The following is a 22,848-nucleotide window of genomic DNA, read 5'->3' as shown; positions in this document are numbered from 1 at the left end:
TTTCCGAGATACGACTATTGAAAATCTGGAAGGGTGCAAAAAAAATCGAAACATTGAGAAAAATCGCCATGTTGTCCATTTATGTTCATGATTGTGCTGCATTCACTCACAAAAACACAATTTTAATATATTTACGGTAGGAAATTTACAAAATATCTTCATGGAACATGATCTTTACTTAATATCCTCATGATTTTTGGCAAAAAAGAAAAATCTATAATTTTGACCCATATAATGTGTTCTTGGCTATTGCCACAAATATACCCGTGCGACTCGTGACTGGTTTTGTGGTCCAGGGTCACATATTAGTAGCTAAACGGCACATATTAGAACCTTTTGTAAGGATACCGTCCCAGTGACAGCTTTTGTACCCTTTTCTCCCGAGAGTGTTGGACGTTCCCCTCACCTGTGCTTGATATTTGAGCTAAAACATCTCTCATCTCAAAGTCTCTGGATTAGCCAAGCTATACGGAAATTTCTCTCTCTCATAGAGCAGTGGAAAGAAGGAACAGAAGGCAATGCGTATTTTAGCACACACACACACACACACAACCACACTCATTTGACCCTTGACGCAAACGATTCATACGAGTATAGTTTCAGGAGTGTTTTCACTGCCAGCGTGGCGCCTTGTTCTTGCTTCAGCACAATGATAAAGGGATGCAAAGAATCAATCAGGCCTCTGTATTTTCCCCTAAAGAATCATTTTACCGTAGGGGTTTTACAGAGCGCTTCACCTGCACAGAGCAACAGCGCCACCTCCTGGAGATCCACAGAAACGCACCTCTCGTTCGCTGCGGGACGGAGACTTCAAATGTCATGCTGCCTTCAAGATGGTGTTATTTTAGTACTTTAAGTTAAACTAAAGAAAAGTGAGAAATGCTGCATTCACTGAAAATAATAACTTGCTTGACAAAATCCTCATAACAATTTGCACTAAGTAAATTTTTACTGCAACTGCTCTGTACAACTAACCCGTTATTATCAAGAAACATCTACTTACTATTGAACTTAACATTCATTTGACACTTAACATTCAATTGAAGTAATTAAGCAAATATTACTTAATTATATTGAATTTCACATATAGAATTAAGTAACAGCTACTTAACTAAGTTAAGTAAATTTAATAAAATTATCCTTTTTACTCAAATATAACATCAAATTAAACCACACTTTTAAAGTGTATGATTTACTTAGAAACATCTAAGTAAATAATACAATATATTGTATAAATTCCATATTGTATCTATACTTAATAGAAGTAACATGGCACCGGAACCTCAATACTTGGTACATAACATTCGTTTTTGAGTATGAATAAAAATGAAAAATTTTCAGTAGAAAATTAATCCAAATGTCATAAAATGGCAAGTTTCTAAACCTAACAACAAAAGCCGTGATAAAACAGAGTAAATACAGCTGGAAACCAGTGAAAAATCAACCTTATTAATTATTCATGCCCCAGTGCATGATGGGAACACCAGTATTAGAAAAGTTGAGTAGGTTTTACTTAATTTTATATCGTTGAGATTTACGCTTTAATTTCTACAAGCTTGAATTGAGTACTAATATAGGATTTACTTTGTTTTTTTAATTCTTGCCTGAACTACATTTTTCCATGTAGAAACTACTTCTTTTTTTTTTAATAACCTTGCATCAAATCAAATAATGGTTATAGCGTTTCCCCATCGATCCCAAACACCGCTAATAAAACTTGAAGGCAGCATGAGTGAATCCCTGTCCTGCGCAGGTTGTCAGATGTCAGGATTTTTATCATCCATAAATCATCATCAATGAGTTTTTGTGGCTGTTTTTGTCATGCATTTATTTCCTGCATCCAAAGATATTTTCCGTTACCAAAGACGAAACAATCAGTAATCAAGCGGAGAGTAAAAAGCTATTTTTCTCCTGTTTGTGGAGACATGCAGCTTCTAATGGCCAAAACCTAAAGGTAAAATGTCACTGTATGATAATTGAGTGCCAACGACAGATGCCTTAACGATAATCATAGAGGATGTGTGCGGCTCCGACTCCCTTCCTTTCCCGTGAGTCTGTGCGGGTCGGTACCGGAGAATCCGGCAAATCACGTGATTCCCAACAGGGGCCGAAAAAAAAAAACACTCGTTCCCGAGTCCTGAGATCCGATGTTTGTTTTGGAAACCAAAATCGAAGCATTTACCAAAACATACTGAACATGAACCTGTAAATATTCCTCTAATCCTTGTTTTTCTTCCCTCTCTCTCTCTCTCTGTTTCTCTATAATAACGATGCGGGTAAAAAGTTACATAGACACAAAGTTTGTATTAAACGTCTGGACTCTTGTTGTGCATAAACTATGTGTAAAGAAGCACCTTGTGAACGAAACGACAAGAAACAAGGGATTGTTGTGTATATTTGCGGAGAAATGGACTCCTGAACTCCGGGAGCTGGAAAAGACAGAGCGGCTCTTTGTTGTTTCTTTGTCTATCAATCCAAAAACAAATGTTCCTGCTGGTGAAAAAGGCCCTTCTCGATGAACTTCCTTTGCTTGAGTCCTGTCTCTCTGTCGGACGGGGAAGACAGCAGATGTCTGTAGCATTTTAGAAGAAAGCATTGACCATTTTAGAGTCGTGAGAAGGCGAAGAGCAAGTTTTTTTTTCTAAACAAACTCTGATGTGAAGCAAAAATGTGGAAAAAGCGAACACACACACATACACACACACACACCTCGTTTGTAGTGAGAATCAATGTGGCTACCTCACAGAAACACAGTGGTGTGTGTGATACAGCCACTGATACCAAAGATTCTTCTTCAGCCTGCCAGTTTAATCTTCATCATCATCATCATCCTCATCCTCATCATCACCCGCTCACAAACACACACACACACACACACACACACGTACACCAATGTGATTCAGTGTAGCAACACATTTACTTACACACACACACATACAAATGTGATTCAGTGTAGCAACACATTTACTTACACACACACACACACACACACACACACACACACACGTGAGTAGCACATCTAAAAGGGGACGTTATAATCGCAAACCGTAATTAAAATCTCACAATTTCCTAGCTAACAAAAACATGTACTAAGAAGGTTTTGCTACTGTTCCCATTAAGTTATGAAAATGTTTTTTTCGGAATGTTCAAAACGCCCAGTTTTTTAAACGTGTAAAAAAAAAAAAAAAACTTGGTTATACGAACGTTCCATTTTGCAAACGTTACTTTTGAATGTTCTCTGAACATTCCGAAACAAGTAACATTTAAAAAGCGTTAAACGGACGTCCAACTAAAACGTTTTTTTCCGAAACGATGTATAAATAACATTGAGAACATTATTAAAGATCAGATAACTTTGAAAGAACATTATATTAATGTTACTGGAAGAACGAGAACCAGAGGTTGCCGGAGAACCTTGCCAGAACGTTCCCTGTTAGCTGGGCTTGTCCCCAAACTAGGCTGAGTACACACACACACACACACACACAGAGTAGTCAGACTGCATTATGTCACGGTGAAGGAAGTGGCAACTATGCAGGACAAGTTGAGTGCCTTTTTCCTTCAACCACGGGTGGATTTGCTCTGAACACACACACACACACACACACACACAAACACACACACACACAAACACACACACATTTTTTTTTTTAAACATACCTGCATATTTTTTGCATAGCTGCAGATTTTGCATAAAAAAGGAGTTTCCATTCTGATAAAGAAGCACTTTGTTTTTTTATGAAAGTAGTTGTTTTTCTATTTTCTGCATTATTTAAGTGTATTTATTTCTCTATGACGTGTGCAGAAAGTGTGACGTTTCCGTGTGGATATGCCTCTGGATTCACACACACACTTCCGACAGAGCTATTTTTGTGTAATTTACAGTATTCCAGAAGTGTGTGTTTGTGATATTTGTGTGTAAAACTGAGGTATACCTGCACTGTCAGTGGTCGTCCAATCATAAGCCTCCATCGGTCATACTCGCAGACATTAGACCAATCGAATCGCTTCGCCCGACCAATCACGTCATTTCACGCTGGCAGGCATGTGTTGACAATGATAATTCTGATATACCTCAAATACTTGTAATGTAAAGGTAATCTGATGAAACAATAATGATGATAGTAGAAGATATTACTGCTAAATAATAGTTTTGGAAATATTGTGACTTGAAGCTTTTTACTGTTCTGTACTTGTCTTGTTGAGTTGAGTTGAGTAATTTACTCTTTTATTTTGGCATGCTCACTCAAAATCAACCTTTGTTTTAAGTCGAGATCAGCGATTACTGAACATTGAAGTGGCATCAGAGCAACTAGAAAACATTTTGGTGTCACGGTATGAAACTGTAGGCCACGGGAGTCAAGATTGCCTGAAATTATCCAAAGCTTGTGTAGTTGTTAGTTCCTTTGAATTATGAGAAACACCAAAATGAGCTTTAGAGACCGGAGTAATATCATGCGACAAATTGCTGTATACTTGTTTTTATTTTTTTATTTTAAAGTTCCATTTCTTTTTCTCTCTCTCTTAATTTCATTTATTGACCCATGTTTCTGTCCATAGGTAAATGCATTTCAGTTGAATTATTAGTGTTTGTTGTGCGTGTTCAAGTGATCCTGATATTTAAAAAAGAAAAAAGGAGAAAAAAAAAAAAAGATAATGAAAACCAGCTCTTCTGTCGTTAGGGAAACGCTGGTGAATCTTTTATGCATGGATATTAATCTAACTGTTCAGAGACAGGACGACTCGTACGTCACGGTCAGGGCGAGGCGGGAGGAACCGGGGTTTGCCCAGTCGGGTCTGATGAAACGATCAACTAATTATTTATTTATTTAACACTTTGTCTGTCTGCTTTGATTGACAATACTGTGCTCTCCTTCTGTCCCATCTCTGTATATGAAATTTCAATGAAGTTAAATCAAGGCTTTGAGGGTCTAATTGTTTCTTTAGGTACAGAATTATTGGGTGAATCTCACTGAGGAATGTCTGGGTCATATTTCACCCAAAATTACAAGGAAAAATATTTTGCACTAAGAAAATAGTGCCTTTTTTTTTTTTTTTTTTTTTTGCATCATGACACTTTTCTTAATAATTGTAAATGTTAAATTATTATTCAATAAATATATTAAAATAAAATTACTAAAAATAAATAAAAATACTAAGTAATTTATACTTTAACTCGTCACCACCAGATATTTTGATAATTTTCACAAAAATGTAATGGCCTCCAGAATATTTTGTTGTATGAATATCTGAACATGCAATATATCAAAAGAAAAAAACCGAGCCTCTTTTAACTCTTTCCCTGTCAGCATTTTTTTTTTTTTGGGATAATTTTCACAAAAATGTAATGGCGTCCAGAATATTTTGTTGAAAAATTTGAACATGCACTATATCAAAAGAAAGAACACAGTCTCTACTTTTAAACATAAAAAACCCAGTTTTATTCTAGCTTAATGCATTGTTTTTATCAACACTTGAATGTGAGCAAGTTTCATAAAAAAAAATTAAAAAATCATTAATTTATTTTTTTACATTTTGAACAAAAAGCTGAGAATTTTTTTTTTTTGGTTGAAATACGAGCTGGACATATCTTTATGTGAGATTCACTCTTTTATCTATGATTTAACACACGTGGTTGATCAACACGCTCTCTCGGATAAACATCTCCCAGTGTGTTCAGATCCCAGACCCTGCGGGCGAATCCTCCTCCTTCCTCTGGTACCAGAGAATCAATCAGAACCATGTGTCTTTGTGATGGTAGAAGACAATCAATTTCCAATAAGGAGAAGAACAAAAGACGAGAAAGAACGCTTGAGAGATAGTCGCTGTAAAGACTCAAGACTGGGAAAGAAACGCTGTGAGCGATGAGTGCAGCTGAGCATTTAAACCCTCCACAAAGCAGAATATAGATTTTTTTTAGCCGACTGCCATGGTAACTGTAATTCAGAACAGCTCTGATTTTAGTCATTTTACTGAGAGGCTTTTAAGACCAGTTTTGACCTTAAGTAATCCATTCCCAGGTACTTTAAAAGGGTTAATTCACCTTCAAATTGTTCCAAATACATATGAATTGTATTATTGATTATTATTAATTAGTGAATTAACCCTATTAGACTGCATTCATTGTATGTTGCCAGGTCGACTTAACAAAACTTGCCCAATGGCCAAATAATAATAGCCCAAATATGCCACCCACTAGTTTGCAGTCACACACAGCTCTAAAATCACTATATATTAATAATCATAAACATTCTGTTTTCATAAAGGTGCTTACAGGTGCTCAAAGTCTCATTACCATTCACAGAAATTAACATCTAGCACAGTTTTATCATTGCTAGAACATAAACCCACCTTACAGTTTAAAAGTAGGAAAAGTCTTCAGGAAAACCGCGGACTTGGCAACCCTTGTTGTATGAAAACTCATTCAGCTAAACATCTCCGTTTGTGTTTGTGTTTGTTGTTTCATGGAAGAAAGAAGGTCAAACCGGTTTGGACGAGTAACTTTAGGCCTAAATGTGTATACGTGAGTGAACTGTCCCTATAATAGATAGTTCATGATTCAGATACAAGGTAAACAAATTTACGTGAGTCGTTTTATAACCTACCTGTAGATTGTGGACGAATATGATCCATCTGGACAGACGTTTACACTGAGAGATGTGCAAAGACCTTCCCAAAACCAGTTTTCTTCTAATTTCCCGACAACTTCCCTCGATTTACACCATCCTCATGTGACTCCGGGTATTATGATTGAAGGCCTGATGAGGAGACACAGCACGCGGTTCCCATATCAAATATAATATCACCTCGACTCTCCAAACAAGTGCCTATACGCTCAACTCACAAGTACAACCGTGTGTTCTTCTGCCCTGATCGTTGTTCCTGTAAATATAGCAACCGGAGAAACTTCAGTGCAAAGAAACAAACAAACAAACAAGGACAATGGTTTGACTGAGAGAGTAATGGCACAATCGCATTTACCGTTGCTCGGCGAAATTTCGCGGGCGAAATTCAAATAGCAATTGCGCGGGAGTTTCGCGTGACATGAGTGCAATAAAACACCCACAAGCATTTTTTGCTCCTTATGAAAGGCCATTTCCGCCACATAATAATAATAATAATAATAATAATAATATAATGCTTTGGTAAATGACAAAAAAGTCAAAATGATGCCATACTAAGTCATATTTATGAGATGTAAAGTCAAAATCATGTGTTATGGAAGGCCATTTCCGCCACATAATAAAAAATAATCATGCTTTGGTAAATCGTAATTGTGACAAGCATTTGAAATGATGTCATATTTATGAGATGAAAAGTTTTGGTCAGGAAGGCATTTAAGATTAAAAAAAAAAATGCTTTGGTAAATCGTAATTATGACAAAAAAGTCGAAATAATGCCATACTAAGTCATTTGAGATAAGGCAAAATTATGACATTATGAATTTTCATCTAATAAATATATAGCATGGCATAATTTCGATTTTCCCACTTGCAGTTGGACTTCCAACTTGGAAACTGAAAGAATGAATAGGCCTATCTCTCACATCTAAAGGTGAATAAAGTGCTGCATCAGTTTTACGTTAGAGATTTAGTCAAAAATAATTTCAAATTGCACAAAGCTGGATATCTTATACATCATTTATCACAGTCGTTTCGTTTCCCAGTCTTGATCTCAGTGGTTATAAAGGCCTGTACAGTGACTGACAGTTCATGTGTTGAGTCCTTTAAAGTTGGCTAAACCTGAGTGATAACTGTTACAGAACATCAATGAACTAAAAAGACCAGTATGGGTAAATACAATTGTGTGTTTTGAATAATTAAGTCAATAAAAAAATTGGGGGAAAATCACTTTGTTTCATCTTTTGAGTGAATCAACAGAAACACTGTGGCGCTACACTGACACCTAGTGGTGGAAGCAAAGCAACGCACAACTCTGCCCTCTGCTGGACTGGAGAAGAATCAGTATGGAATGTTTTTCATACAAAATAATAAAAATATTTTTATTTTTTTAAGGGAGAAGGGACATGGAAAGTACCACAATGGAAAATTAAGCCAGTGTTTCTTAAAATAATTCACCTTTAGTTAAATTAATGTTTATTTTATGATGCAAACACACGCAAACAGACAAGAAACAGTCAAGACAGTGAACAGGGTACAACATGCTTTTATGAATAAAAGACTCTTTTTTTTTCTTTTCTTTTTTTACAAGACAAACAGTATAAAACAAACATATGCATAGAAAATAACAGATAGCCTAAACACTTGAAACAACATTCATACACATTATAATAGACAAGACCAGGCTGCTGTGAGATTGGATGAAAAAAAAAACATAATAGAGTTGAAAACTGTATTTTCTGACGACTCTCATTTATTATGTGCGCTGAAAACCTCCTGCATGATTTAGCAAAGGTTAAACGCATTAAAAGTGACATGCATGATGAAACATATAGGACTGAGCTCAGTAACTTTATTAATGCCACTGAATGTCCACAAACCTAGTTGAACAGAAATCATGTCTCATTGCAAAAGTAAGCAAAAGACAAGAATATATTGCTTTACATTAAGAAACTTTGCAAGATTACAAAAGAAAAAAATCACGTCACACATGTCATACCTGAAATATTTTCAAACTCAAAGTCTGAATGCAGGGAAAAGTCTCACTAGAATATGGCTCATATTCAGACAATTGAGTCAAACAATGTTTTCATCCAATCTCACAGCGAGCAATAAAGACATCAGATGAATTTGACACAAGTACAGGGGTGCGTTTGGCAAGATTAGGGCTCAAAATGTCATAAAATGTAAAGAAAAGAAATCCAAGGCATGCAGAGATCCCAACTGGAAACTCTCGGAAGAATAGCATTCCTGAACCTAATTAATACAAGTAGAAATATCAACCATTGTTGAGTTTCACACATTTTTTTACTACAGTCAATTCAATGGAATCTTATTTAACTCTTTAAAAAAAAAAAAAAAAAAAAAAAAAAAAAGATGCATCCCACAGCACTAAGACTAGTTTTACTTCTGTATTATCTTAGATAAACCTGAACTGCCACAGGAATAAAAGTCGAGAGTTTCATGACCATAAAGGTAGAAAAACCATTCGACAATGACACTTTCTGCCATGACTAACAGTCATATTTATATGTGCATAAAATGATTCGAGAGCATATGGCAGAAGAAGAGCTTCAGAACCTGAGAATCGTGGATGGAGATTCTCGGTGGTTTGGCTGTTCGCCACTAGATGGCAGTAAAGTCACATGGCAAATTCACCTCAGAGAACAAATCCAATGTTTTCCCTGTTTTTCAGCAGGGTTTATTCCCGTTCAGAGCAAATAAAACACGACTGTACAGTAGATCACCAAAAATACATCTCTCTTAAGCACGTTTTAAAGACGTTTTTAATTTCAAGAATGGAAAATTATTCAAGAATGGTGTTAAAGTCCCCCTGTAGTCAATCATTTCATCCCTTAAAACTCATCAAAATGACATATTTAAACGTTTTTGCCTTAAAATATCTTGAATGTAACTCGACACCCTTGCCTCATTTAGTATGCGCGGTTCTATGAATATGCAAATGAGCCCCGCCTCCACTCACTCACTCAGCTCAGAGATCCACTGGTTGACGATCACACGTTGATCTGATTGGTTACAAGGTAGTTTGTGACGTCAGAAACACCAGCGATTTCAAAGCGTGTTTTTAAGACTGTCTTTGGTTCACTGCAGTTTTAAGGAGGAAATACTCAGCAATGGTGTCGACTTATGAATTTACACATGGTTTGTCTTAAAGCAGATTAAAAACACCACACAGACACATAAACAACATTAAAAGCTGGATTTTCAACCACAGGGGGACTTTAACTAACCTCCATTCCAGCGCATCTCATTAGCATAATATCAATAATATAATCATCAGTAGCACTCAAGCTTAATTTATAGGAGTGTAATATGAATTCTTAAGAGGTTAACGCTGAAATAAAATAACACATATAGGCTACATCAGATGTTAAAAGGAGTGTTTTTCACTGTAAATTGGTGTCAGTTTATTGTAAATGAGGATTATCTGCAGGAAAGCACACGCGATAAGCGTTTGTGTGCATCAGAATCAATAGGAGACAATGGAGGAGAGACTGACGAGGGGCCCGGGGACCCGAAGACCTACTTTCTGCTTCAACACCCCGACATCAAATCACAAAGCAGATCGAGCTTATGAGACAGCAGTTTTTATTGAACACGCCATCTCTGATATGAAGAAAACATGAGCGTGGTGTGCTTCAGGAATCATATGCATGAGAGTGGCTGTGTTCAGAATAACATACATGCTATTTCTGCACTATATAACACGTGTGCACGTATGCAAATCACCCGACGACCTAATGCATTTACTTAAAAATGTACATCCCACAATGCAATGCACTGACAATGTAGCACCATTTAAAACATTGCACACATTTTCACATACTATTTAAAAAATAAATAAAAATAGTAAGCATTATGCAGGGCAGTATTTTAGTATTTCATTCTGAACACAGTCAGTGCAACCGGATTAGTGGAAATTCAACCTCTTAAAACCATTAAACAGCATCTCCATGAATGTTGTGCATGAATGTTGGCAGATGCTGATGCTTGTCATGTTGCTCTGAGCGGAGAGAGAGAGAGAGAGAGAGAGAGAGAGAGAGAGAGAGAGAGAGAGAGAGAGAGAGAGAGAGAGACACTCGCTCAATAGAGGGCGCTGTGCTCAGTCTACAGAGGTGAACACGTGATGCTGAAGAAGAGCAAATAAAAGACTGGCATATTTCATACATGATCACACAATCAGAGATTCAGTGTAAATGCACAATGCTTATTGTATGGGAGGGCTGAGCATCATTCGGAGGCGAATTGACATGCCTTTCAAAACCAAATTCAATTCCTGAACAGTACAGGATGCAAAATTGCAATGTAGAATTTGAATGAAGAGCAAATATAATAAACATCACATATACATACAGTATATTTTCTTAAACATTAGACGATCAATCAATCAATTTACACTCATTACATTTAATAAATGAACTTTCATTTTATTGCAGGGTTATTATTTCTAACTAAAAATAAAACCATAAAAAAATATTTTTCATTTCTTAAAATAAAAATAAACGTTAATTGAAATAAAACATATTTAAAAAAAAACCTTAAAAAAAAAACCTAAAAAAAAAAACGTAAAATAATTTTCTTTCAGCTAGTTGCCAAAGGCAAAAATTCTCTTTTTTGTTTTGTTTGGTTTAAGTTGAAGTAGCTACTAAAATAATAAATTAAATAAAGTAGGCTATAGTAAAAATTATATAAACACATAAAAATACACTAATAAAAATGACAAAACTTTTTAAAAAAAGATACTAAAATAACACTTAATTGGCAAATGCAAAGCACGACATTTCCCAGAGTGCTCTGGTTTACGAATTAAATAAATTTCAGAATATGAAACTTTTAGTTAGGAATATATTTAAAGAAATATAATTAGTCAAAACTTTAATTGAAAAGCAATTTTCAACTATGTCATTCCAATTAAACATTGTGTGGTCAATGTCAATTCTTAGATTCTGAATTTTGCTCAACCCTTTAGTATCATCAGGCATTTTTGCAAACAAAGTGGATTAAAAGTTCGCAAAAGGGAGCAAATATGTTGAGTACGCTTTACAAATCCTTACAAATAATCCGGACCAGTTTTGCACAGTGTCTTTTCAGCACAGATCGCGTCGCACTGAATCCAGTTCATGAACGATTGATAAGATTAGATGTAGAAAGGGAGGGTTGGGAACGAGGGAGCCGGGCGTTGGAGGATTAATCCCGGCTGAGCCTCCGATCTTTCGCTCGATCATCATCATCATCATCATCATCATCATCACACCACCTAAACACTGTGACTGACTGCACGGCTAGAGGCTAACGCTAACAGAAAGAGCTAACTAAACAAACAGTTCAACCAATCAACAACATCGAATCACAGGCCACATGGACAACATCTACTGTATCACAGGACCACGACTCGCACCTACTGACTGTGGATGATGTCGGTGAGGTCTGAGAACAATGAAACCGAACAGATAAGGGTCACAAAACCTGATATGTTTACTTCTAATAATCATCATCAGACTCTCATTTGTCCCAGTTTTGAAACATGAAATACAGGCAAACCAGCTGGAAGTCACGCTGAAACAAGGCTCAACCGATGCCAGCAGAACTAATTAGATAATATCATATTGTTTAATCCTCACGAGATGAAATTAAACACTTAATGTCATCAAAGATTACACTAATTATTAAAGTGTGATCGCTCTGTTTCAAACCGTTGTCTTCTAAGGGAACTGAAATACGAGATGATTTGAAAATGCTCTGTAGTGTTAGTGGTAACACACACACACAAACACACACACACACACACAATCACACTCACACACACACACACAATCACACACACACACACATTTAAAGTAAATTTACTGGCCATTAATATTTTTTTCCCAGCCACGAAACACATTAGTCCTTATTAAAGTTACAAAAGTGATTCAGTCGAGAGTAATGAGTGATTGTTGTTTTCTTTCTGTTAACAAAGCCAGCAGGAGGAATATGAGGCTACTGTCACTTTAAGAGCGAATGCATGGATCCAATATACTGATACACATGCGTTTTATTTCTCAACTTTTTACGTTCAATTAAGACGTAACCGACTAGATTATGTTCACAAGGATACTCGCCAAGACGGCCATTTTGACAATTTTGTTTGAACACGCTTCGGATGTTTGCACACAGAAAACTTAACACTGAGAGTTCCCTTACGCTTCTTCTTGCGCTTGAATATTTAAATCGACAAGGCTTAAACTTTCATGTTGCCACAATTTTGCATTGTTAGAATTTATTAAAATGTTACCGGCCAAATGATGAGTGACAGCGTTTCATACACTCGCCAACAACGATTGCGATCACATTCAAGGCTTGGCGAGTGTTTATTTTATATACACATGAAAACGGCTTTCGAATTACACCATCATGAAAGCAGGATCATTTTCTCATTAGGCGCCTACCAAGTGCACTCGATTGTTGACCAGAGCGTAGTGTGTGCCTACAGTTAGCAAAGCACGACTAGCTTTGCAACAGGACTCTCAGTCTATTACGCAAGTCAAACTCAATGGAGCATCATAATTCCTCTCTCTCCCCCAAAGCCTTTGAGCATCATCACTGACGGCGTTTCAGGAGGAGACGACAGTGCGATATAATCCCTGATTGATAATAAGAACTGTAACATTTACTAATCTTGTTAGCATGACAACATCATGTGAAAATTATTTTTCAAAAGTTGTGAATAAAACAGATTATTGGAGGACGCTTTGATTCACTAGCAATTTCTGAGTTGTTTGAAAGTAGATCCAGCCAGTTTGACTGTATTTGTCATGTTGCGCACACACACACACACACACACTCCGGGTGAGTTTAAGTTACAACATTCTTGGTTTATGGCTCTTGTAGCTTATCTGTTTTCAACACCAGCCGATCTCAATAAACCTTTCGTGCGTTTTCTGCAGTGCTGACAACAGATTCTGTTGATGCTTTTTCTTTTTTTTCTCAAAAAACACTAAAGAAAAGAAACAATTCAAAGTACATTTGAAACAAAAGATTGAAATATAATACCCTCTACAGTCAAAGACACATGGACTAGATGGGCGACATGTACATCCGTGGTCACCAGCCAGGGACCCTCCCTCATTGAGACCCAGTCGGGGGGGGGGGGGGGGGGGGGATATGACATCATGGGGTGGGGTGGGGTGGGGGGGGTTCGGACTGGGCAGGAGAAGCAGAGACTTTCACACACCGGCCGAAACAGAAACCGTCAGGATGAGAGAAAACCACGCATGTGTGCTGAATCATCATTGTGCATTATGGCAAATGTTCAGCGCAAGCGAATCTATATCCTGAAGAGATGCATCTAACATTACATACTATATGCCATATTATTATTATTATTATGTGCAATTTCAAAAGCAAAAGTGGTGAATGCAATGAAAATGAACTCACAGTGATGATGCATAAACGATAAATGTGCATTAATGAATCACTTATTAGTTTAGGTAACACTTTATTTTACGGTGTCCTTGTTACATGTACTTACCGTAGTAAATTATGCATAATTACATGCAACTAACCCTCATAATCCAACCCTAACCCTATAGTAAGTACATGTAGTTGCTTAATATCACTCAGTACTTAAATATATAATTACACTGTAACACTGACACCTTAAAATAAAGTGTAACCCTAGTTTATTACTTAAAGAGTCGAAAAATAAAAAGGTTGCAGTTTACAATTAGGTCCCATTAGTTAAAGCATTTGTTACAGTATTTATTCTTCTTCATCTTCAAATGCTTTAGAAGCACTGTGTGTTTGACCTTAATGTAAAGGGAATAAAATATGCACTTGCAATATTATGCGAATATGAATCAAAGTGCGGTCGATCTATTGCGGTCGCGCTTCACAATGAGGTCCCGTTAGTTAATGCATTTGTTACAGTGTTTATTCATCTTCAAATGCTTTAGAAGTACTGTGTGTTTGAATCTTATTGTAAAGGGAATGCAATATGCAATATTATGCAATACTTGAATATGAATCAAAGTGCGGTCGATCTATTGCTGTAAACCTCTTATAAACATATGGCTTTAGTGTGCGTGTGCGTGTTTTTCTCTGTGCATGACGTCTCGTGGACTCGACACCCAGGCGCCTGCCCCCATGAAGGCCGGTGGGTCGTCGGCGCGTGCGTGAACCGAGGCTGAGAGAGGGGGATTGTGGGTAACCAGCACCCCTGACCTCATCTGACCCGGTTCAGGCTCGTGAACCTGCAGTCAGAAGCGAAGGCTTCATAAACCCTGCAGTGCTTCTGGCTGACAGGGATCGGGCCGGTGTGTTTGACCCAACTCACACACTTGCTCATCGCAGAACACACAGCCGATCGAGTGATTCCTTCACGGTGTTTGTTTGCGGTTCGGTGCAAATCAAACACACCATTACAACTCGCGAAATCAATCGATTCACGTCTAATTTAGTGGCGGTTGTTTTCTCCTCTCAGCTGTGGCTTTGTGAAAGTGGGCGTTGTATTAGAGGAGCGCATTATGGAAATTGCCTCCGCTGCATTTGTCTCTAAATTACTATGCTAATTAGCAACTCTAAAGAGCAGATTTACTTGCCATTCGTTTCTATAAAACTCATTGGAAGCTCAGAGACAGATCACAGACAGGAAACCTATTAAAGTTTTAAATGCAAATAAAGTTATAAATGCAAATCTGAGTTTTTCCCATTGCAATTTGCTCCTAAAAGTGCAAAAAGCATTAATATTTAGTTAATTATTATTATTTAACCATCAGCTGTAATAGAAATAGCGAAAGCCAAAGGCAGTGAGAACAAGATCATTTCATGACCTGGCTTGTGTATATAGCGTTATTATTGTTAACTAAAACTATTTTAAAAATAGTACATTAACACAAATAAAATTAAACATTTCTGATTTGCGTTTAAAGTAGAAGTACTAAAATAAAAATAAGTAAACTAAAACTTAAAATAAAAATAATAAAAAGTAAGACACAAACTGATATATATAGCCTATATATAACAGAAACAATTATAAAAGTGTAATTGACATTAAATTATATATATTAAATATACTGAATATACTAATACATAGTACATACAGTAAATACACTGAAAAAAATATATAACAAAGTGGAAAAAAATAAAAGAAATAAAACCAAATCTGATAAAATTAAAATGAAAACAGAAAATATAAAAATAAAAAACAATATATATATATATACACTGTTTATTTATATTATATATATATATAACTTTTTATTATATATTTAAAAAAATAAATTGAATTTACTGATATATATTAAATACACTGAAAAAAAAATTATATAAAAAAATGTAATTAAAAGAATACAAAACAAAAACACAACAAACTTATGAAAACTTTAACTAAAATTATATATATATATATATATATATATATATATATATTAGTCAATTATTACTTAATTTAATTGTATTAATTTTAGCGCTTCAACTTTAAACGAAATTCCAAATGTTTTTTTGGGGTTTTTTTCAACTAACCAACATTTTTAAAATAGTTTTAGTTGATAAAATATAGTCCAATAGTAATACTCCATAGCCGGCGTGTGTGTGTGTGTTTCTGCGTATCAGCACAGTGTGTGTGAGTGTTGGGCGTCTAAGCTTCCCCCATTGGGCCCCTGGCTGCGTGGTTTCATATCATCTTCATGTTGAACTTGCGCGTGGCTCCGGCTCCCGTAGCGGCGGCCGGTCCTTCGGTCTTCCTGAACGAATACTCCACGGTGAAGTTATTTTTGCGCTGTCCGCGTCCGCGACTCCACACGAACAGCAGGAGAAAGCAGAAGAGCACGACGCCCAGGAACGTGATGCAACCCATGGCCGTGGACACGAGGATGGTGGTCAAATCCAGCGTGAACTTCAGGAACACGCGCGTGCTGTTGAGCCCGGTGTCGTTGAAATCCGACGCGTACAGCGAACGATTGGAGACGAACGCCGAATCCGCCGGTTGGCTTTTTACGGTTAGCGTTGCGAAGTATGTGTCGTTTCCGCCGGCGTTGCTAGCAATGCAGATATACGTACCACTGTCCGCTACTTGTGCGTAACGAATCTCAAGCGTCCCGCCCGGGAGAACCGTAATCCTCCCGTTTGATTTAGGAGTGATTCGTCTTCGCTGAGGCGAGATCCATATAATCACCGGAACCGGTTCGCCTTCGGCACGGCACTGAAACGAAACCGGTTGGCCTTCGTTTGCCGTAACCTGTTGCAACTTACGGTTTCGAATCTTCGGCTTCTGACAAGTGAAGTAATCGAACAACGCCGAATCCGTGAAGGTGCTCAATATGAATCCCTGGACTTCTGGAGGTCCGGCGCACACCGGCATCTTCCCGTCGAAGTTTAAGGTACGCCGGCGCTGAAGGATCCACAGCAAACGGCAGTCGCAGGACAGCGGGTTCCCGTCCACTCGCAGCGTCTCGAGACTGTTCACCGAGTGGAAGGAACTCTCCTCCAGAGTCACCAGCTCGTTGTTGGACAGATTCAGGACTCGGATTTGCCGTAAGCCTCCTAACGCGTGAGGCTCGACGGTCAGCAGGTTTGTGCTGATCATGTGGAGCTCCTTCAGCCTGGAAAACAAGGACAGAGTTGTTATTACGACTGCAGTTGAAGTGGTTTTATTGAGCAAAATGTTGAATGATGCACTCGGACGGAGACGGACCATGTTTGAGAAATGTACAGAAATGTGACTAAAGGAATAGAAGTCTTTTCAACTAGAAGAACCTTCTAGATAGAGCCTTTGCTTGTGTTTTTCAAAATATATGGACTAGCCTAAAAAAAAAAAAAATATATATATATTATTATTTATTTTTTTTATTGAAGATTTTATATATGTTATATGTATATGATATATTTTATTATGTATATGTATAAATAAAACAATTCAAACTTATACTATATTACATTATATTATTTTCATAATTATATATATATTTAAATAATATTAATAAATATATATATTTATATAATTTCATGTGAATATATATATTTATACAATTTATATAATATTTGTAATATACAATTCCAGGTTTATTTGACTTTTTTATATATATATATATATATATATATATATATATATATATATATAATAAAATATATTATATAGGCCTACATAACATCTATAAAATCTTAAATTTATATATATATATATATATATATATATATATATATATATATATATATATATATATATATATAAAATGATTGTCAAATAAACCTGGAATTGTATATTTCAAATATTATTGCCACAAATATTGTTAACAAATTGCTTTTGATCCTCTTTTTGTAAATCACTTTGAATAAAAGCGTCTTCTAACTGTATAAATATACAGCAAATACAGTTTGTTATCATTATTTATATGAAGCTGTTCTAGCATGTTTAGGGAACCGATTATTTCGACGTAAATTCACGGTTTCTCTGATGTAAGCTAATGGTCACATGACATGCAGGAAAACAAGCAGAAAATATTTCCACAAGCCTGATGAGGTCTCGGAAGGCCCAGGACTCGAGCACGGAGATGGGATTGTAGGACAGGTTCAGAGACGTCAGGTACGCCAGGTTTCGGAAGGACGCCGACGGGACTGATGTGATGTTGGTGTTGGTGATGAAGAGCCAGGAGAGATTGAGACCCTGGAAGCTCAGCGGAGAGATGTACTCCAGGTAGGGCCAGTTGTCGATCTCGAGACCCCTCAGAGCGGAAAGCTTGCGGAAGTTCTGGTCCTCGAGAGCGGAGATGCTGAGGTGGCGTAGTCGAAGGGTCACCAGGTTTCGCAGATACGACAGAGTCTGGCCGGATATGGACGTCAGGTTGCACCTCTCGATGGTCAGATCTTCCAGACCTATCAGTCCTGAGAAAGCCTTGTGAGAGATGTAGACCAGGTCATTGTCACCCACCTGGAAAACAAAGACAGAATCGTTATTACCACTGCAATTAAAGTGGGTTTATTAGGAAAAAGGACATGAAGCCTAATAGCCTTTCGGGTAGAAAAACCAATGATATTTGACAGAGCCAAAGCTTAAAATAAAAGCTTAAAAGCTTGGAAATAAATAAATAAATTTTTTGTAATTTTGTTGTGAATGCATGCACAACATCTGGATTTGCTTGGAAATTAACAAACAAACAGACAAATTTATTTTTAATTTAGTTTTTTAGTTTTTATTTTCTGTAAATACATGAACAACATCTGGATTAGTTTGGAAATAAATAAATGCGCTTTCAATTTCATTTTAGTAAAATTTTAGTTTTTTTGTAAATACATGCACAACATCTGGAGTAGCTTGTAAATAAATAAATGTTTAGTAATTTTGTTATTAATGCATGCACAACATTTGGATTAGCTTGGAAACAAACAAACAAATAAATATGCTTTCAATTTCATTTTTATTTTAGTTAAATTTTTAGTAATTTTATGTAAATACATGCACAACATCTGGATTAGTTTGGAAATAAATAAAAAAATAAATAGATTTTTAGTAATTTTGTTGTGAATGCATGCATAACATCTGGATTAGCTTGGAAATAAATAAATATGCTTTTAATTTCATTTTCATTTTAGTTAAATATTTTGTCATTTTGTTGTGAACGCATGCACAATATCTGTATTAGCCTGGAAAGATGAATAGATAGATAAATAAATAAATATACTATTTCATATATATATATATATATATATATATATATATATATATATATATATATATATAAATATAATTTTTTTTGCACTTATTTAGTTTATTATTTAGTATATTGCATCATATAAATAAATTAAAATTGCACTGTAAAATAAAAATGTATATCTGATCAATATAATAAAAATATAAAGAATAAATATTAACAAAGAATAATAAAATAATAAATAACTTTTAATATTTATGTCTTCAATCATTCATGTAAATTCTTGTTCAAAGCACTGAACAGAGACACTGAAAACTCCAGATCAGGAGCTGCTCGTGTGTAAAGGACTATATTAATTCTTGTTTAATTAAATTGCAGCCTTTGATTTGATAATCACAGTTGTGCAGCTCCATTTATTTATCCTTTTAATTATAATTTAATCAGTTCCCTGTTTTGGTAAATCCTTTCCTAGAAATAAAAACAGCTGGCCGCAAAGTGAACAGACTTTCCTTTAAAGGACTTTTAAGTCCACTCGTCACCTTCATTTATACAGCGCTTTTTACAACACAGAGTGTTTCAAAGCAGCTTTACAGAGATAACAGGAAAATAATGCAATAAAGTTTGTTTCCAGAAGAAAATAGTGTCATAGTCCAGCTTCAGTTCAGTGTTCAAGTTCAGTGATGGTTCATTGTTGTTGTTGTAAAAAAGTTATTAATTTAGTTAATTTATATATATATAGCCGCTCTGGAGAAAACAGTGATGTGATCGTCCAGCTCAGTTCAGTTCTCATATAATGGTGTCAATGCAGGCAGATCAATAATAGTGTTGAATATTAAAGGTGCAGTGTGTAAGTTTTAGCACATCTAGTGGTGAGGTTGTGAATTACACCCAACAGAAGTTATGGTGGCCGACAGGAAGTGATGTCGTCGTCTGAGACAGCAGAGAGTAGCCAGTTAAACAATGAGGTTTCTTTACAAAGATAAATTAAGAAATTAGGTTTACTTGATTATTCAGTAAAATCATATGTTATTGCGAATATTATTGTGACTTGTTCATCATTGTGTCAGTGTTTTATTCGCTGACTTTAGCTCGCTTCTTTACACGAACAACAACATAGTGACGAAACGCGTTTGTCCCTTTAGGGCCACCGTAGAAACATGTCTATGTAAGCGGACCCGCGGTGTGTGTAGAGAGAAACGCCTCATTCTAAGATAATAAACACATAAAGCTTCATTATGTAAGCTCATTATTCACCAATGAAAACACAGTTATGTATATGATATTGCATTTCTGTCAACAGATCCTCCTAAATATTACACACTGCACCTTTAAATGTTAAATGTCCCCAACTAATCAAGCCAAAAGCGACAGTATTTTACACACTAACCTCTAAATGTTTGAGACTCCGCAGATCCTGGAAGGTGTAGTCCAGCAGGATGACGATCTTGTTCTCACTCAGGTCCAGTGCGGTGAGGTTCGCGAGTCGTGCGAACGCTCCCATGGGCACGAGCTTCAGCTGGTTTCCTCTGAGTCTCAGCGTGCGCAGGGCCTGAAGGCTAGCGAAGGCGTTGGGCTCCAGCGTCGTGATGAGATTCTCACTGAGATCCACATCTTCCAGACGTGGATACGGAGCCAGATCTGCCGGCGCGACCCAGCGCAAACGGTTCCGGCTTAAATCCAAGAGCCTGGTCTCTGTCGGGATGCCCTCGGGAACGCCGGATAAGCGTTTGCGCTGGCAGGACACGGAGCGCAGCTGAGGCGCGCAGTCACAGCGAGGTGGGCACCCCGAGCAGGGGTTCGGGGACGCGAGGGCCAGAATCAGACCCAGACACCACAGCCGGCCCCGGCCCCATGAGGAAGCCATGAGCCTCCCTCCACGTCACTCTACACACCTGTGGAGGACAGAGAGGTCATTAGGTCAGCGATGTTTACTATGCATCATTACACAAATGCAATTTTTAATATACAGTGAAACCAAAAATGCGATCATTATAGCGATAATTTTTACTAGTGTGTGCAGGACACTATAGTTCATTTATGTAAGTGAGGATAGCAAAATAAAGTAAACTGTGACATATTATACCCCAAAAAAATATGGACTACCAGTAACATTTATACAAATTTGGGACCAAAATTTATTCAGACACGTCACTCTACACACCTGTGGAGGACAGAGAGGTGATTAGGTCAGCTATTTTTACTATGAATCATTACACAAATGCAGTTTTTAATATAGATGCTATCGCTCTCAAAGCAAAGTCAGGAGCTCTCGTATCTGCTAAAGAAACAGAGACATTACAGAACTTTGAAATAATTTTTTTGAAAGTCTCTTCTGCTACAGTAAAAAATTGTTTGTGGTTAGTGGATGTACACAACAAATTAGATTTTTTTTTTTTTGCATTTATTTGATCAAAAACACAGTAAAAAAAAAAAAATATTATTACAATGTAAAAATGCAATGTTCACATGATCCTTCAGAAATCATTCTAAGATGATGATTTGATGCTCAAGAAACATTTATGATTATTATTAATGTTGAAAACTGCTGAAATGGTGATACATTTTATTTTTCCGGATTCTTTGATGAATAGAAAGGCATTTATTTGAAATAGAATCTTTTGTAACTCAACAGAGAGGTGATTAGGTCAGCTATTTTTACTATGCATCATTACACAAATGCAATTTTTACTATACAGTCAAACCAAAAATTATTCAAACACCAGATATAATTTTTGATATTTTTTTTTTTACTAGTGTGTGCAGGACACTATAGTTCATTTATGTAAGTGAGGATAGCAAAGTAAAGTAAACTGTGACATATTATACCCAAAAAAGTTTTCATAGCTATTTTTACTATGCATCATTACACAAATGCAATTTTTAATATAGATGATATCGATGATATCGATCTAATATCATCAGGAGTGCTGCTAAAGAAACAGAGACATTACAGAACTTTGGAATCGTTTTTAATGGGTTTTTTTAGATGTTTCTTGAGCATCAAATCATCATATTAGAGTGATTTGTGAAGGATCATGTGACACTGAAGACTGGAGTAATGTTGCTGAAAATTCAGCTTTGATCACAGGAATAAATTACACTTTACTATATATTCACATAGAGAACAGCTGATTTACATTGGAATAATATTTCAAAATTTTTACTGTATTTTTGATCAAATAAATGCAATCATAAAGATTCCAAACCTTTGACTGGTAGAGAGTGAAAGCAAAGCAACAACGGCAAACAAATTCACATTTATTCTCATGTTTGAATCAGCTGGTGTTTTTCTCCTCAAGGCAGAATCTCATTAACATCATCCGCTAACCACAAACAAACCCAATACTGTCTTCATCTTCAACACTAGATCTGTTATTTAAGCATTTCAGACTGTATAAACCTCAGCGTTTTGCATGTAAAATGCGTTTAGTTTGTGCATCTTTCTACACAATAAATAACACATGCATTAGACAATAAAATATGAAAGCAAATGACATTCAGACATTTTTAAGTGCATAAATTCTTTCACCTGCATATGACATGCTAATTTCTCAGCTCGCTGCACTCGTTCATTAATCAGA

At 36.3% G+C, this 22,848-nt stretch overlaps 2 protein-coding genes across 2 annotated transcripts in view; one reads left to right on the top strand and one right to left on the bottom strand.

The window, feature by feature from the left end:
• Positions 1–22,848, top strand: part of LOC311087653 (uncharacterized protein) — a 415,151-nt gene that overhangs the window by 243,371 nt on the left and 148,932 nt on the right. The window lies entirely within an intron of this gene.
• Positions 16,102–22,848, bottom strand: part of lingo3b (leucine rich repeat and Ig domain containing 3b) — a 50,808-nt gene continuing 44,061 nt past the window's right edge. Inside the window, exons 2-4 of the mRNA XM_084120728.1 lie at positions 20,655–21,159; positions 18,131–18,546; positions 16,102–17,221 (exon numbers count right to left, since the gene is read on the bottom strand). Coding sequence (XP_083976854.1) covers positions 16,294–17,221; positions 18,131–18,546; positions 20,655–21,131 — 1,821 coding nt within the window. The 5' untranslated portion in view covers positions 21,132–21,159 and the 3' untranslated portion in view covers positions 16,102–16,293. The remainder of the gene's footprint in view (positions 17,222–18,130; positions 18,547–20,654; positions 21,160–22,848) is intronic.

This window comes from Abramis brama, assembly GCF_963993115.1.
Source record: "Abramis brama genome assembly, chromosome: 7".
Classification (NCBI taxonomy): Eukaryota; Metazoa; Chordata; class Actinopteri; order Cypriniformes; family Leuciscidae; genus Abramis; species Abramis brama.
Note: the sequence above shows the minus strand (reverse complement) of the source record. Positions and strands in the feature narration are given on the sequence as shown.